The sequence below is a fragment of the Pan paniscus genome, chromosome 3 (assembly GCF_029289425.2).
Source record: "Pan paniscus chromosome 3, NHGRI_mPanPan1-v2.0_pri, whole genome shotgun sequence".
In the NCBI taxonomy this organism is placed as follows: Eukaryota; Metazoa; Chordata; class Mammalia; order Primates; family Hominidae; genus Pan; species Pan paniscus.
Window position 1 is genome coordinate 100,377,910 of NC_073252.2, and position 19,149 is coordinate 100,397,058.

Genomic DNA, 19,149 nt, shown 5'->3' on the forward strand with positions numbered 1-19,149 from the left:
AAAACTGGATCCTCATATACAAAAATAAATTAAACTTAAAATTTTTGAAAGAAAATATGGAAGGAAATCTTAGTGAAAAGAGAAACCACAGATTTGGAGAATACATTTATAAATCATTTAATCAAGGAAAATTAACATCTAGAATATATGTAAAACTCCTACAAATGACAGACTCTTTCTTAGACCAAATTTCAGTTAGGCTCCTCTGAGGTCTCTTCTCAACCAGACCTTCGACTTCTGTGTCCATTTTTGCAGAATTCAGTCATAGCAAGAATCCTGCCAAGTCAGTTTAGCAAGAATCCCCTCATCCTTTATATATGATCACTCTTAATATCTGATCAAATTCCTCATTCCCTCTGACTCAGGGAAAAATCAAATAATTATTTTTTAAAAATTCTTCATTCTCCACCATCCCCAAAGTGATATATAATCACCCTGGCCTGCCTTCAGCAAGAATTCCATTAAATTGGTTTAGTAGGAATCCCCCTACCCTTGATGTTTTCTCTTAAGAATATTCCCTGCATTCTTCCCCTCTCTCTGCTAATTGGCTATAAATGCCAACCTGTCTTTACTTTATTTAGAGTTGAACCCAATCTCTCTCCGCTGTTGCCATAGAAGCAACCCTTATTGCAACAGTCTTGAATACACTCTTCCTTACTGTTTTAACAAGTGTCAGAATAGTTTTTTCTTTAACACAAATCATTAAGAAAAAAAAACTCAACTAAAAATGTGCAAAACAGATGAATAGGAAACATAAAAGTAAACTTATGACCAAAACGCATATGAAAAGATGCTCAACTGCACTATAATCAGAAAGACAAATCAGAAAAAGATACCACTTCAGACTTATTAAACTGGCAATAATCTTTTTAAGTCTGAAATTTCCAAGTATTGCTAAAGACAAAGAGAAAACAGGAATCATTTTTTGCTGTTCATGAGAAGGTAAACAAACATAAGAGGCTGGAAAGCATTTTGTTGTTATTCAGCAAAATTAAATGTGTGCATACTCCATGACCCATTTTTACACATCTATTTATTAGATAATAATATATATGTAAATGATACATATTAATATATAATATAAAACTTTATATATGTGTTTATATGTGTATATATGTAAATATATATATTATATATGTATATAAAAAACTATTCACAGAGGGAAAAGAAAAACCTAAAAGTCTGCAGATTATCTCCAGAACTCAAAACTTCATAACATTGGAATTGTGTTTGCATGGACCGGAAAGCACATTCCAAAGGATTAAAATTATAAACTCCACAAAAATGCTGACTATTTAAATGTTTATCACACAATTAATGAGAATGTTATCTTTTCATATGGATATCAAAGTAGTCCATGACTGACACCCATAAGAAACTGACTGTTCTCCAAATAGAGTAAATAGTACAGATTTTTGTACCTTTAAAAGCACATTCATACCTAATCTTATCTGATTATACTAGCTGACCTAAGAGTTGGCAATATCAACATTTTGTTTGTTTGTTTAAGATAGGGTCTCACTGTTGCCCAGGCTGGTCTTCAACTCCTGGACTCTGGTCTTCAGCTCCTGGACTCAAGTGATCCACCTGCCTTGGCCTCTCAAAGTGCTGGAATTACAGGCATGAGCCAACAGTGCCTGGCCCAATGTTTGTTTTATTTTTTAATGAACTTTCTGTATAAATGTTGATGCCACCAGCCTCCACAAGAATGAATATACTAGCTGGCCAAATGATTAGCTAACATAAGGAACCAGAACAGATAACCCTAGATCCCTCCTCACATTAGCTATCAAATAAAATGCTTTTGTCAAATTTACATAACTTGGACATGCTTTTATCTGGGGAAAAGCAAGTAGTTCTTAATGTAGTGTTTTCCTTCCTTGGCAAGTGGCTCTAGCTGATATTTCAAGGCTCTAACAGAGAATCGGTGGTGCAAAGCCTGATAAATCGTCATTTGAATAGCAAATTATATTGGACTTTAAGATTCTCTTCCATTAAGAGAGAGTAAATGTTCCAAATTCTCTTAATTTATCTGACAGGTCAAAGGCAGGCTTGTGGGCATTTATATTCAGAAGGTTGTCTTTATTACTAAATTACCTATGAGCTTTTAAAGTCCAGCTTTACTTTCTAGAAAATCTACTCAAATTTTAAGGTAGATAAGAAAAATGAGAAAGCATGGAATTCTGTATATTTTATCTTCTCATTTTGTTACCCTAACCTAGAAGGAACATATACAAATAGATTCAAACACCTATGTGGCTTATTACAAGAAGTCATCTTTTAAGTGATGATCTTTACATAATTAAGCATATGGATTTAGAAGCTATTCCCAAAGGTGCAAAAGATGAAGTGATGCGACTTGATGACTATGATAAAAACTAAGAAAAGACAAAAATGGTAAATGGAAGAGGGAAGGAGATGTATATTTATCACAAGTGTACAATGTATTAGACACAATGTTGCATAGTTGACCCATAAGAAATTATTTCACTTTCACAAAAATCAGTAAATTAAGAATCTTTGCTCCTCATTTAACAGATGAGCAAAGGCTCAAAGGTGTTAATTATTTTTTCGCAAATCACACAACATATTTTAATCCTAAGATGCAAACAATGGCCTGTGTAATTCCAAAGCCTATGCTTCTCTTCCACATCCAACTGCCTTGCAAGAAAAGGAGACTCAGAAGAAGCACCAGGAAAGTATTACAGCAGCTAAAATGGTGACAGAGCAAGGATGGTATCATGTTACCAAGACCACCTCATAAGTAATTCAACAGGGAGGGGAGGGGCTCCAGCGAAAAACCTGCCTTTATATTTCTAGCATTTAGCCCACAATAGGTACTCACTTATGTGTTAAACTATAGGAATGGCTCAGGAAGAAAGAGTGAATGAGGATTAGGAACACAGCTTGTGGCCCACGCCTGTAGTCCTAATTACTCTGAAGCCTGAGTGGGAGCATTGCTTGAGCCCAGGAGTCTGAGGTTACAATGACCCTGTCTCAAAAAAAATGAATAATTTAATTTAATTTTAAAAAGAGGAATATCACATGCTGCCTAGAACAACCACTTACATTATTCTAAAAATTTTCAGAGAATAGGTAGTGAGTTTAGAAACTGTACATGATTAAGCATGTAAGGAGATGATGAGGAAGGCTGGTTAACAAATGGAAACAATAGGCAGCGTAGTGTAAGGTAACAGTTAACCAAACAGACCAGGAAACAGGATTCCTGCACTTCAGTCCTAATGTGGTACCTGTGTGACCTTGGGTAAGTTCCTCACCTTCTCTGTACATCAGTTTCCAAATCTGCAAGATGGAAATAATAATCGTACTTGCCTCACAGGGTTGTTACTGTGAAGATTAAACGAGTTAATATATGTAAAGCATTTAAGAATATGTCTAACGTATATAGTCTTATTTCAGAATTAGCCAATCTTTAGAAAAGTTGGACAGTTGTGGGAAAGAAGGTTTGAGAAAACTTGGGAATAGCAGATTGAGGAAAAAAATAACACCTTGAGGTAGAAAAGATGGAACATGTTTGTAGACACGGGAAAAGGAGAGATTCAGGAAAGATAAATGAAAACAGGCCAGATGAGGTGGCTCACACCTGTAATCCCAATACTTTGGGAGGCTAAGGCAGGAAGATCACTTGAGACCAGGAGTTCAAGATCAGCCTGGGCAGCATAGCAAGACCCCATTTCTACACAAAAAAAATTTAGTTAGCCAGGCATGGTGGCATGTGCCTGCAGTCTCAGCTACTTGGGAGGCTGAGGTGGGAGGATCCCTTGAGGCTAAGGAGTTTGAGATTTCAGTGAGCTCTGATTAAGCCCTGCACTCCAGCCTGGGTTATGGAGTGAGACCCTGTCCTAAAACAACAAAACAAAACAAAACTGGAAGAGGCCACAGGAAAGATGAGAATATTTAGAGGAACTGGCCTTAAAAAGGAGACAGGACACCAGTTCTGGCACAAAGGGGACAGTGGAGAGAAGATGAGGACCCAGAGTAGTTTTTTTTAAGAAGTAACAGAAGTAATGAGGTGAGACGGCAGAGTTCACACATTCCAAATCATCATCTCAGTCTCCTTGTTAAAGTAAGAAAATAAGAAATAAGAATTTTGTGGAGTAATGAAAAAAAAAAACTTTAGAACAGTTTTTCATGAATAAAAGTATACTTCATATCAGTGAAAGTAGGCTAAATTCAGTGGATTCAGGTACCAATTTTCATGACCTTAGCAACACATAGAGTAAAGCCAGATAAAATGACCTGTCCAGGGCAGGGATGCTCTGAGATAGACCCAGTGAGAGAGAAATTCCACTAACAGCAAAGACAACCCAGAATTTCTCCTCATGATTGGCTATATCATCTGCCTCTAGTTACTGTTTTTATGTAAGTACCAGTCAATCAAGATCAGTGGAAATCATTTCTTATGTCATTTTATTATTTGTATAGTTTTCTATTTTAATTAATTGTTATTATAGGGGAAATTAACTAATTTCTGTTTTTAAATCTTGTGATGTTCAAGAACTATATGATTTAAAATAGTAAATGGTCTTTTAGTGAAATAGTGCAGACCAGATATACATATTTATCTCTAGTCCGTCCTGAAATGCCCTCTTGAAGCTATGTCCTTATAAAGGAATAAAGACATAAAACTGCAAGGACAGGAGGAAAAAGAGACAACATGACAGCATTGAGATTTGTATTTTGGAAGATGGAAAGAGGAAGGCAAGTTCTGACTGACTTCACAGAGGAAGAAAGTCAACAAGAAGCAAAGTGATGCAGGACCCAGAACCTCAAAAAACTTCAGGGATTAGAGGCACCAAGTACTTCTGAAGGCAGAGGGCAAAGACCGGAACTAAACATAAGAGAAGTGGCTGCAAGTCTATTTGGGGAACAAGTAGAACCTCAAGTCCTTCCTCCCAAGCCAATGTGGCAAGGCAGCCACCCCAAATGATGACTGGAGATCTACCCCTGGGGAAAGTGAACCAGAGAGACCCTCAATTCAAGGACACAAAGCAAACTGAAGACAGTTGGGAAGTACAGTACTAAAGAAAGGGGTGTTATGTCAAATATTCTTAGTGCCCCAGTCCCCTTCTCCTCCCACTCCACTTCCCAAGTGATAACCAGTAATATTCTACCCTTCTTTCCACCACCAGGCAAGAATGGAGAAAAACACACCACCCAAAAGACTGGTAGACAAGCCCCACGCATATATGTACACACAGAACTTCCAGTCAGTTTTTTTTGTATTTCATACTTAAAAAAAAAGAGTGCTTTCCATTTTTCTGTGCAAAATGTGTAATATTTCAGTTATGTTATGGAAGGGTGGAAAGTGTGGAATCTGTGAACTCTGCTGTCTCACCTCATCTGTTACTTCTTGAAAACTGCTCTGGGTCCTCATCTCCTCTCCACTGTCCCCTATGTGCCAGCACTTAGAATAATGCCAAGTATATGTTAAGTACTGGAAAAATACTTGTTGAATGAATTATGTGTATTTAAACTCTCATGGAGGCCCAACCACCTCAAAAATGTTAGCATTCTATTCATAGAGTGTCACTTCATATCAGTCATCAACAAAGAAAATCTCCCTAACATCTCCACACTTTGCAGCTAAATTCTATTTTATTGCACCTCAACTTTACACATAAAATTCACAATAATCAACTTCTAAAAATCACTTTATATTTAATAGTATCTATTCTTAAATGAAAGCACAGGAAACTTCATAAAAAGAGAGACTGATGACAGATTGCTGGAGGAACGAGCTCCAGGGGCCCTCTAGTGGCCTTGAAGAGCTGACACCCTCCCCAAAGTACCAAACATTCCTCAGCAATCAACATCCAACAAACACCAAGGCTGTGTCTGGGCTGGGGAGCCCCACCCGGCTGCAGAGATAGTGAAATGACTCCACACTTGGCTACACATGAACGTCGAAGAGAAAAACACAAAGCATGTCACAAGGTGACATGTGACACATTACCTAGTAACAATAACTGAATAACTGGGGAAATAGCATCTTGTGCACCCCTCTTTTTCCTACATCTTCCTTTTTACCCCTCTGTGACCCCCACTTTTCCCCAAAAAGCATGCACGTGCCCACACGCATGCCACATAGACTGTTGTGCCTCACACTTAGTAGGCCTGGAGCAAAGGTATTAAGGAACTCTCAAATCATTTCGTCTAAATATTTAAAAGTCATAATCAAGCTAACTGTTAAATGTTAATATCTTCTATTATTTCACTGTGATAAATATGCTTCCATGAAAACAAAATAAAAACATATGTGTAAAACTATGATTTTTATATGACTAAACACAGATAAAACACCAGAGACTTCTAAATTTAAATATTATTGCTTAGCTGAGTATTCTGTAATGAGCCAGAATTGCTTGGATGAATAATAAAGACATTCCTAAGTCATACAGTTTAAGTATTCTATAACATGTCTTTGTTCTTTCTACATTTCAGCAAGATCAAAAATTATGCTTTTATAATCTAGATTTTCACATAATTTACATTCTATTGACAGTAATGCCAATTAGACCACCTTTCTTAACTCACTGTAATTTTTAGAGAGTTCCTTATTATTTTCAATGTGGAAAAACTTTGTTGAAGCAGTGACAGCCGGGATTGTCAACAAAATTCTTAAATCCATACTTGTAACTCAAATTGAACCCTGAGTTATATTATCATGTTCAATCCTTTTAATGGGGTCACCTAGGTTAGATTATTTTTATAATATAAAATATTAGAAAGTATTTTAATTTTATTATTAAAATCACTATCACTTATATTGTAATACTTACTCTCTTAAAGCAATATCCAGACCTACTTATTTCTTAAATTTCATTTCTTTTGATTTTTTGTGCAATGTAAACAAAACTGAAAATTGCAGTCTGTTGCTCAATTTGTTTAAATGTCTATTTATTTGAGACTATACTTTCAACCAAAATAGCAAGAAAATAGTCCCCATAAGAAATTAACGTCAAAACTATTATCTCAAGGCCTGCTGCAGGGCTGTCACCCTGGCACGCACCTTCTCTTCTTTCTTCAGCTGCCTTCTTATTCCTGGAAGTGTATTTCCAGAATCTTAGTTCCATTATTCCCTCTCACTAGATAGGTAGTTTACCTAGGTTTATAATTCCACAGTTGTTTTCATTCAGAATATTGAAGGAATTGTGCCACTGCTCTCCAGCGTTGATGTGGGGAAGTCCACTACCATTCAGCTTCCAGGTCCCTTGTGTGTGACCTGTTTGATTATTCTCAAAGTCTTTAGCATATTTTCTTCCCCGATATTTGCATGACTGGTTCTTTCTCATTATACAATTCCCTACGGACATCTTGAGGGACCTTTTCTGAACAGTCAATCAAAAGAAGCTCCCACACATCACTCTCACATCACCATGCTTTAGTTTCATCAAGGTAGGTTATTACTATATGATATTTTCTTGTTTTGCTCATTTCTATATTTTATGTTTCCATTGAATAAACTGTAAGCTCCTCAAGAATTTGCTTCTGAATTTCCAGTGCCTAGGACAATGAACAGGAACTCAATAAATGTTTATTGAATAAGTAAATGAAAGCATTACTGTCATAAGTGGAATAAAAACAGCCTTCTGATTGTATTTCAAAATTATGTAAAACAGGATCATGTCGAGGGCCTCATCTTTGTCATGGTGCTTAGATTTACTGCAAACATGTCTTCTGCCCATAGCTAATCCTAAATCAGGAGCCTTAAATCTGTAACTAAAATATAACTTTGGAGAAGTTAAACTTATTTGTTAATTATGATTTAAAAAGATAATTTAGCCTCTCACAAAAGCTGAAGGCTTTGACAGCCATCCTCCTTTCTAAATATAAATATGCCTATCAGCTCATTCTGATACTCAAGGCACATTTAGCAGCTAGTTTATCCTAGTAGGTTCATCAGAAGGAACTTTCCTGAAATCAGGAGAGGTCACACTGAGTTTCTAGTATGGTCAAGGAGGTGATCAGCCCTTTAAATATTTTAAATCTCAAACTGTATCTCTTCCGTGCTTTGTGTTACAGGACTTGAGGATCCCAGGGGAGAACTTGTTCAAGGTTGGACCAGGTTCAAAGCTCCTTCTCTGTAGAAGTGTAGCCCTGCCTAAAATTATCTTGTTAACGCTGGAAAGATACAGGAAAATCTTCCATCAGAGCAAGAATTCAAGTTAGGCTCCAAATTTCATGGCAGATTATCCCTCTGCCATCTGGTATCTAAAGAATTATTAATCAATGTTTAAATTAGCAATATAGCTGACTGGCACCTCTTGAATGACTTGTCAGAGTTCAACCACAATCTCACTATAATCCAGTATTTGCCAAAAGCTTGTGTAAGGCAACTAGAATTTAGACACATGGTATAAGGAAGGGTTTTAACTACTATTCTTTAGGCTTTCTCTGCTGTGCCTCGCATTAAATAATATATCCTCAGAAAGCAATATCTTGGGTCAAATTATTTTTCCCCACTACAAAAAATAAATATTTAACAGTTGATGTTGTCATCTTGCTTACAGTAGAGCAGCAACATAAGGAAGGCAGTCCAGCAAAGTATATAAGAACACAGGCTTCGGTATAAGGCAGCCTTGGTACTAATCCAAGCTTTGCCATTAGGAACTGAGCATCTTTGGGTTTGCTATTTAACCTCTCTAAGTCATACTCTCCTAATTACAACAGCACTTGCCCCCTAGGTTATTAGGAAGATCAAATGAAGTAATTCATCTAACGTTCTAGGCGTAGTCCTTGAGCATTTAATGAATGTTAACTGTAATTATTATTGTAAGAAATTATATACTTGAACATTTCCAGATTCTTTGCAAACTCTTGGCTGAAAGCATCATTCATTACACTGCAAATAATAATTTCGTCTTAGCTGAGTGCGAACACAGAACTGGCTCTTCAAATACACTTGAGATTTTCCTTAATCAGGTGGAGAGAAGCATATGACCAATCATGTTTTCTTTCCAGAAGGAAACTCAGGTATTTGCCATAATAATCTCTTCCAGATTGCTCTATTTTTTTTGCTTTTTTTCCCCTTAACTGGCTTTCCTTTTTATTTTGTTTTTAGCTGTTCACTTTTATATCATGTTTAACTATATAGCTTGTGGATCTGCCATTCACTAGCTGAGTAAACCTGGAGGGGTTATTTAACATCTAAAGTTCCACTTTCTTCATCTGTCAAATGAGAATTGTTGTAGACACCAGTGATACTATCTTTTCAGCATCCCTTTTTGATAACCACTCCTCTACTCCATCCACATTCCCTTGATACCATTAAAGGGGCCCAGCCCTCTAAGCACTTAGATTAGTCTAGAAGTGATCATCTAATTCAAGCTGAACCAGGAAGACACTTGCCAGAGATTTTGGATTTAGGACTGAAAGAGTCAGGTCAATTTCCTTCTAGTAGCTGAAATTATAAGACAAATCTCAGGAACTGCTAGTGGCTATGTATCCCACTTACGGAAAAGATGGCCTACAGTGAAAGAAAAGAATGATACTAAGAGACAGGAAAGAGAAGGAGGGAGAGTCCTAGTGGTTCTAATGTTTCCTAGGTTCTTGTTTTTCCTGTAGCTTGGCTGTTCCATTAGTCATCTAGTATCTTTCCAGTAAGTTCTCCTTTGTGCATATATAATTTTGTTTGATTTCTATCACTTGAAACCAATATAGTTCTAATACATAAGAAATAATCCCTACACTGAGTAGTTGTTATAAAAAGTAAATGAGATCAAATAATTAAGTGCTAAGCATATTACCTGGTATATGATACGTGCTCAAGAAATTGTGCCTATTAATATTATTTAGAAGATGTGGATATAAATATAAATTATAAGTCAGACAATTAATAAAAACAATTTTAATAATTTGCAAATCTTCTTTCTTCTTGCAATTTCAAAATCAATCAAAGGATTATTTGATTCTGGATCTTCAAAGAATTGTAAAATAAATGCTCTGAATAAATTTTGCTATATAATATTGTATAAATGCAATTGAGAGACTCTCATATAGTAAATAATCTTAGAGAATAATGAAGTCCAGACCAGTGATCCACAATTTCTTTCTTAACTCACTTGTTTAGAGTAAACATATACAGGGAAGGTGGAAAAACAATGCAGACTTACATTCCAGTTACCCCACATATATAGGAATAAGTCTGACATACATAAATGTACAAAAACTGACTTAGCTGCATAAACAGTCATGTTTACACAGTATAAAGAATGCAGTATAATGAAGGAAAAATGGAATTAACATATACCTGTAGAGATACCACACTGACATTATCAAAATGGATATGTCCATTAGCTTCTGTGACAGCAGGATTTGCATAGCATGTCACACCATTGATGGCAGGTAATGCTTTAGGTTGATGAGTTTTTTCTTGAGGACCAAAGTTATCATTTCCAAAGTGGGTATGACCATTCTATAGGGGAACAAAAACCAAAGAGATTATAAGAAGAAAAAAGATGATTCATACAGACAAGGAAATAGAGTTTACTGCCTTTTATTTATAAGAGGAAAATTGTATGTCTATTCTATATGTAAAGAAGTCTTTTTAGATATATAAAATTTCTCTTTTTTACATGTATTTTCATTTATTAGATTCTGCTGTTACTGTTTGTTCGTGTTAGAACACGTATACACTCTTATTTTGATGAATATGAATAGAATATGAATTATGCACATCTGTTATTCAATATTAAATTGCTGGTACTTGAAAAAAAAACAAAAAAAACTCCAAATTTTACAACATGAATCAAGTATTTATCTTATACTTGTCAATATATTGACTCTTTGTTCTCCTTAAACTCACAAGCCTAATAACTGGACCATTCTCATAATTATAAAAATAAAATTCCTGACTTTATTTGCCTATATAAAGTAGCTTTAGGGGGTAAAATATTGGATGCTTTAAATAAAGTCCATTTACCTGACCATATGTCTTTAATAACATCTTTAGCATTCTTTCAAAAAAGAAAAGTAGGTAAAATCCACCAAACACAGCAACTGCCTTCTCAACATAACTGTCGACTTTGGGATCAAATCCAAATGCCTAAGGGAGAAAAAAGGGCAATTCAAGTAAAACCAAGAAATTTAACTTGATTTCTGGAAAATAATACCAGTATACCATTCTCACCAATGTTCTAAGTCTCTCTTCACATCCAAGTAATATTGGAAACTTAGCTGCCAAAAATCACAAAACAAAAACTTTGAAATTTGAATGACAAAACTGTACGAGATGGCACAAAAACCTTACAACTAGAAGTCTCATTAAATAAAGCCACCAGAGAATCTTAGTTTCCCACCTATAACACCTACAGCAATATTTGCCTTGAAAGAGTAAACTTTTAGCAGCAAAGCAGCAGCTCTGATTCTCATCTTTAGAATACGATATTAGGTCTAGATAATGAAGATAAATGAGATATTGATTACCTACTGTCTCTAAAAGTAATATATTAGTCCATGATATCCAGAATCAAACTTTTAAAACAAATATGGCAGGCCACTTGGATTACTGTTTTCCCAAGAGAAATCCTCTTATACCTACAGAACTGTGATAAATCCTAAAAAGGTAAATAAATCAAGGCCTAGGCCCAAGAATAAAAGCAAAAAGAAGATTTAAAATTGCCACCACTCTCTCTCTCTCTTTCACACACACACACAGCAATAAGAATGGAATAATTCTTTCTTTAAAGGACAAAGAACTGGAGTTAGAGTTTGAAGTTATAAAGAGTCAAGATGTTCCTAACAGACAAGACATATAAACTTCAAATAAATAGAATCAGAGGAGAGACTAATGGGTGAAAAGCCACAACTTTACACCATTCCACACATTGTAAATCTCCCCTCTGAAGCAGAATAGAAGATGTCTGGGTTCTTGTCCTATGTTTGCCTCTGGGGAGACATCATGGCCGCATCCTCATTTGAATAACTTCTTTGTGCCTGTTTATACAATGCAAAATGGCTATATAAATATAAATGTTCCATTTACCTAACATTGAGGTTATGAAAATAAAGTGAAATAAGAAAAGGAAAATCATTTTGCTACAAAAAACTCTATGAAAATTCGAGATATTATTACAAAGACATTCTTTATATTGTTAAACTTCAAGAAAATAGAAAACCTTAACATCATCAATGTAGAGTCTTTAGTCCACATACAGTATTAGTTTGTTTAATTTACTTTGACCCATAAAGCAGATGAGATAATAAATACATATATTATATCATATTAAATATATTATGTATATAATACTCTTTTAAATCAGAAAATCTGTATTGTCATCCTAGCTTTGTTACTAGCTGATTGTAAGGCTATAATCAAATTATTTAACCACCCTAAATTTTAATATTTTTTATGTCTACAATTGAGGCTGTGAAATAGATATTATCTTAGGTCCTAGATCAAATAATGATAATAAATCTATAACTCTAAAAAGTTATATACCCACTTTCATGTATAGCTTGAAAAATTAAAGGAAGCTTTAGTTATAATTTTCTAAAAATTATGAGATAAGGGTGGTACTCCCTGAAATACTATTAATATTTTCTCTCTGTATGGGGTTTGTCTCTCCCTGTGTGTGTGCATTGTGGGTGGCAGATACAGTCCATGTATACATATATTTCTCTAGTTCCCCTTTGTGGATCCCTTCTATGAAAGTCTCTTTCTCCTTTCCTTCCTCTTCAACATTGCCTCTCTTTTCCTTTCATTTATTTCCCTTCCTCCATTTCTCTTCCTTATATGGGCACAACACAGATTTGAAATAAATTGAATAGTGTGCACTATAGTCAAGATCAGATCAATAACACATTTTATCAAAGAAAAAAATAAGTTGCCATTTATTTATTAGTCCTCAATTGATATTTTTCCACAGTTGGAAAAAATGAAAAGGTTTGTCAACCATGCTCTCATTTACTCTCTAGTCACTTATAACTGTAGTAAATATATGAGGGAATTTAGTGGTATATGTTAAATACATTATAAATTTACATTTGACATTTGCAGTACAGTTGACATTGCATGCTCTTTAGAAAAATAAATAAATAAATAAATAAATAATGAAACAGTGTGTGGAAAAATTAAATTTGCCAAGTGCAAGGCAGAATAAAGTTTTAAGGCCTTCTGAGGTGTCCCAGAGCTGTCTGAGCACGTCCTAGTGGCTGGCCTCCTAGAATATTAATTTTGTCTCTGATAGTGATATCCACTGCAGCTTGGGACAAGCCTTTACAATTGCTGTGATTCAGCTTTCTCTTATCCAAGACACTATAAACCAGACCATAAAACGCTGTAAGAATTATGGAGGCTAAAAACATACAAAGTGCTAAAACGTTCAAAAGAAACAATTATTCACAGAAACAAATAGCCAACATCCTTACCTCTGGAATAAGTTGGAAAATTGCATTTGAAAAAAGAGTCCCAATAGCCAGCCCCACAAAAAAGGTCAAAATCTTTGGGAAATAAGATTTCTTTATCAGTGGAGTCAAAATCAATCCGAGGAGAGATGCCAGATTAATAATCGTCACTGACAGGAATCCATATCCCCAAACTGTGGGTCAGAGGGAAAAGAGAGTAGAAATTAATCAGAGCAAGGAACCAAATGATGTTTTCCTATACATTAAGCTTAAAAAGTGTCTTTAAAAGCTTAAGACACATATCTTCTTTAAAAGAACAAAATCTACTCAATGAAAAGTATATAGAAAACTGAGAATACAAATATGGCATAGCAAGCATTAATAGTAATACAGTTTATGTTTTAATCAGCCCTAAATCATCATTATGGGATTAATGAGTTTTACAGCTTGCAGGGAAATTGGAGAACATCTAGAACAGTGACAAACAATCTGAGGTCCACAGGCTCCAAGCCACCTAGTTTCATCTATGGCTCAAGGAATAGATTAAAACAGCATTTTGAAAAAAAAGAAAAAACAGGGGCAGTGTGAGCCTCAGGACAAAGGTATGGGATGATGGGTGGAGGGCAGGGATGGAGATGGGTCACAGTGAGCTAGCTTCAAGGTGACCATAGCTGCTAACACTGAGTTTGTCACAATCATTTGTCTTCAGACTCTTGAGGACAGCATCTCCTCAGAGAAGGTGGCACCAGCAGCACCTCAGGTCCCCAGCTGGAGCCTCCTGGGAACGAAAGTCAGTCTGATGCAATAAGCACTCAGGAAGTGAGCACATGGGGGCAGGAGGGAGCAGCTGCATTACATAACCCACCCTGCGAGACACAAATTAGGCAAAAATATTCCATACAGAAGAGATGCTGGTGACAGGAAAATGGTGGTGCATCTTTTATCTCTCGAGACGCAGGGCCTGGCACCCAGTAGGCACACAATAAGTATTGCTTAGAATAAAATGAATGAATACTATTCTAAGCTCTATAGCTAATGGCATGTGTGACCTATTGCCTTTGGGCCTCAATTTCCCTCTCTCTATCCTAAAGGGGCTGGTGTAAGGACAAAATGGGAACACAAGTGAAACATACCCAGGACAGTCACCTATGTGTGGGTGCAGGCTGAGATACAACCTGGCCTCAGGGCTATGCAACATGTGACTTTGCCTCTGGCCCCACACACTGTACACAAAGTACAGTGTGACAGAGGAGAAAGCTGCCTCTGCATAGCCACTTCTTTAAAATATCCAGAAAGCATGTTTAAATGGTGGGCCACTTTTCTCCACGGCACTGTCAGTGGAGTACACTAGTAACACCTACAGCTCAGGGAGCATTTGCCATGTGCCAGGCCCTGTGCTAAGTGATCAACATATGTCAACTTATTTGAACCTCACAAAACCCTGTGAGAGAAATATTACTACCTCCTTCATACAGTTGGGGAAACCAAAGCAGATGGAATTCAAGTAAGCTGCCAGAATCACACAGATAGAAAGCTGGATTTTGAACCTGGACAGTCTGGCTCCCAGGCCCACATTTTTTAGCATATGCTTTATTATTCCTTTAGAGATAATCTCATTTTTCAAAAGCCCAAAGGACTCAATAAAACTGTAAAAATGTTTTCCTGAATTACACATACTTTATTAACACAAGATTGTTCACTATAATTATTGTTAGTCTAGAATTTCTATGTACAAATAAACAAACTTAGTAAATGTTCATTCAGCCTAGATGATGTGGACCAAACCATGGCTCCTGCCACCACACACACACAAACACACACACGTGCAAACACACACACAGAGTGATACAAAGTCACCTGTGCTAAGTACCAAATGAAAAGATCAGATTATAAATGGTACTATGTAACCCCGAGAATCATCACAGCACTGACCATGATGACTGCATCTTCTCCAGACACTTTCCTATCAGTTGCAGGTCCTGGCCATGCCCTACAACTTCACCTAACAGCCCACTTCATTCCCATTTATTACCTTATCACCTTAAACAATACTACTAGTCCCCACAGACATTCCACTTGGAGAGAGTTCTCAATTCCACACCTTTTATCGTGGTAGATCTACATGGAATTTCTCTTAACACAAACATACTTCTATCCATCACTAGCCTACATGCCTTCATTCATTCAACAAATATTTATAATCTCATTGGGTAGACAAGATATATACATGTTGAAAACTAAAATTAAAAGGCAAAGAAATTGTTAAGTGCCAATAGAAGCAAAGCCACATGCACATGTTAAACTCATCAGCTTCCCTGCAAACACCTGTTCCATTACCCTTGGTCACTACCTACATAAATAACAGGAACAGTAGGATCAATTTCAGTTTTTCACTTTCCACCAATTAATTCCATAGACAACTGGTGATCAAACCCTACCAGTTCTGCTTCAGGTATCTCTCACCTCTAGCTTCTCCATCCTCATTGCCAGTGGTCTTGAAGTCAGACCCTCATCACCTCTCACTCCCTCATCTTATATAACATGGCAGTTATCGATCTGGTGCCCCTCCTACTAGCTGACATGGCCTACAGACTTATACTAAATCACAAAAGTGATCATCTCATGCCCCCATTTGAAATAGCCCCTCATAAACTGACCCTCACACAGCCTCTCCAGTGTTATTTACCCCCTTCTCAACATGGCCTTTACCCAAACACTATGTTTTCCCAACCGAGATTTACCTTTACACTGTGGTTCTCTGTCTGAAAACACTTTCCTATCTTCCTTGCCTAAGAAAGTCATACGTGGCCTTCCAAGCCAACACAAAGATCTCCTCTATGAAGCTTCCCTGCTCTCCAGGCAGTACTCCCTGGCTGGTCAGGATTCCCATCACTCTTTGTTTGAAACTAATTGGTTCACTTACCACTTCTTGTGTGCTACAGTAATTTTATCACTGATATATTTGCCTACATCATATAAACTGTGTGATTCTCAATGAGAAGGGCTATGTTTTATTCATCCTCAGTGCCTAGAAAATTGTCCAGGAAAAAGCACACATTCCTTGCTGAATGAATTAATAAATTCCCCATTTCAAGGTGCAGCAGAACTCTGTCAAAAAGAAATACCAATCCATCTGCTTATCCAACTTTCTAACTTTCTTTGCCCTTGCACATTTATCAGCACAACTTGGGGGATGGTGGGAGTGTAATTCATCACATTCTAAGCACACTGCATAGCTTCCCCTTCTTGTATTGTTAGAACATCATTCAGAAAAAAATGTCTGGAGTTTCCATTCAACTGAAGCACTTTCCATTTAACTGAAGCACCAAAAGAATACATTATTATGAATCTATTCCTTGGACATCTCCATATATACATGGGACTTTCTCAAATGATCTGTTTCAGAGAGGGACCAGTCTCCTTATAAGTGAACCCTGAAAGATTTTAATAGATTTCAAAGAAATACAGTCATGATAGTTTACATTTATTGACTGTCCACTGTGTAAGATTCTTCTAAGAACTTTACCTATTTTAACTCATTTAATTCTCACAACAACCCTATGAGATAGGTGCTGCTATTTTTCCCATTTTAATAGTGAGGAAATATGGTTCTATTATGATACCCATTTTGCAGATCTGCATACAGCCCAGGCTTCAATTTTTGCCTGGCCCCATTTAACTGCGAAACTGTATAGAATGGTGTTTAACAGTGTGAACTCTGGAGCCAGAGGATTTGTGTTCAAATCCCAGCTCATCCCCTCACTGGCATCATAGGTTGGTTCCTTGACTTCCCTAAGTTTCAGTTTTCTCATATTTAAAATGCAGATTAAAATAGCTCCTATTTCATAGAGTTTTTACAAGAATAAAATAAAACCAGTTAATGCTGTCCCTGGAATATAGCAAGCCTTTAATAAATGTTGATTACTACTATGTTTAAAAAATTAGTAAGTAGACCATGATATAAATAAATGTTAGTTCATTTAATTCACTGTTATTCAGTGAAAAGAAGAACAAACTAAGAATCAGGAGCTCTCATTTCACCTTAGGTACTATACCTACAAGAAGCCACTTAACCTCTCTGGAACTTAGACTTACATCACTAGTTGTATTACAGAGTTGGACAATACGATCTCCAAGGATGCTTCAATTAATATTCTTTATTTTATCTACTGTATGAATTAAATACGATTCTGTAACTTCATCAAAAAGTGAGGCAATTTCAGATCATTAAATTATTACTAAAATGCAATTAATTTCTCTCCTAGAGAATTTAACTTATCATCAGTTTACTGTACTCATCAATATCATTTTATAAAGCACATGAAATACTTTCAAAAATAAAATGTGAGGCCTCTGAGAAATTATATTATCTACCCACTGAAATGTCAACATAAATGTGTTCAAATTCTTGTATCATTTGGATTGCTTTTATGTTGATTTTTTATTGCTTTGGATGAGCTAAAGACTTGACTCTTCATTAAGTGAAAAGTTATATGAAAAATCCAGTGCATTTAATTATTTTAAAATGTGTTTCTTAGTGAGAAAAACAATAGGATAACACAGGGGCCAGGGAATGTGGTGAACCTATGAATACATGTATAAGAACAAAGACACTCTTCTTCCTCTGTGCCAGGCATTGTTCTAGGCACTTACGTATATTAACTCATTTGATACTCCCAACAATTCTATAAAGGTACTATTAAAGTAACTGACCCATAGAGATATTAAATAATCATACAGCTGCACTAAAATAAAACAATCAAGATATCACATCAAAAAGGCAATAGAGTGCCAAGTTAAACATCTTAGATGAGTAGTAACAAGCACTCTACTAGTTTCCCTAAATTCCCCCGGAAACATTTCCATATCTTCTCCCCCAGATCCCACTCCACTCCAGCCTCATTTCAATTCCTAAGACAATATGCACCCTAAGAGGCATTTCTCTTTTTATTGGGTTATCTGTCTGAATATTTGGTGATCTCATAACTTAGAATTGCTGACTTTTCCATTTTATGACTTTGTAGTGTTGTCCCTAGAATTCTACCTCTCACACCCTGCTTCTGACTTCCCAGTTCTCAACTCCTGGTTCCTGAAACAGTAACCTAGTCAACTGGGGTTTAAAAATTACTTTTGAATATGAGTAATTAACTTGCACAGAGCAACTTGGGTTAAAAAATTACTTTTGAATATAAGTAAGTAACCTGCACAGAGTAGAGTATTTGCTTTTTCTGAAACCTCACTTCCTGTACCTAGAGTTATGCACATGTTAGATGTAGTTATTTAACAGACCTAACTAACAGGCCTACTACAGCACCTAGTTACTGAATAATGTTCGAAGTACTTTACAAATATTAAGTCATTTAATCTTTACAGCAAGCCCATAAGAAAGGTACTATTTTAGATGAGGAAGCTGAGGCAGGAAAAGGTTAAAGTCATGTTCTCAACATAGCTGGAAAATTACAGAGCTGGGATTTGAGCCCAGGTAAACTGGCTTCAGAGTCTGTGCTTTTACTGTGCAATACTATTAGTCAAGGGTAGTATCCTAAAGCATTTGCTGAATTTACTTTTTAATGTAAAGTGCAAACTGTATTAAACAGGCTTGTAGAAATATAAATATACTCTAGCAAAAATATTTGCTTGAACAATTAGCAATTCAAAATTACTAATATTTCAAAATTGAAATTACTGTTATTCACAAAATTGCAAATTATATTGATAAATGATACTTGGTGATTTCTATGCTTTGTATATATAAATACAGAATATCAATGAGAATATGGT

General features: G+C 36.0%; 1 protein-coding gene across 2 annotated transcripts in view; it reads right to left on the minus strand.

The window, feature by feature from the left end:
- The window catches only part of SLC39A8 (solute carrier family 39 member 8), a 90,912-nt gene that overhangs the window by 38,340 nt on the left and 33,423 nt on the right, over positions 1-19,149 (minus strand). For both annotated transcript variants that reach the window (XM_055111664.2, XM_055111663.3), the window contains 3 exons: positions 13,393-13,562; positions 10,946-11,068; positions 10,274-10,438 (listed from right to left, as the gene is read on the minus strand). In XM_055111664.2, the coding sequence (XP_054967639.1) occupies positions 10,274-10,438; positions 10,946-11,068; positions 13,393-13,562 (458 nt within the window). The remainder of the gene's footprint in view (positions 1-10,273; positions 10,439-10,945; positions 11,069-13,392; positions 13,563-19,149) is intronic.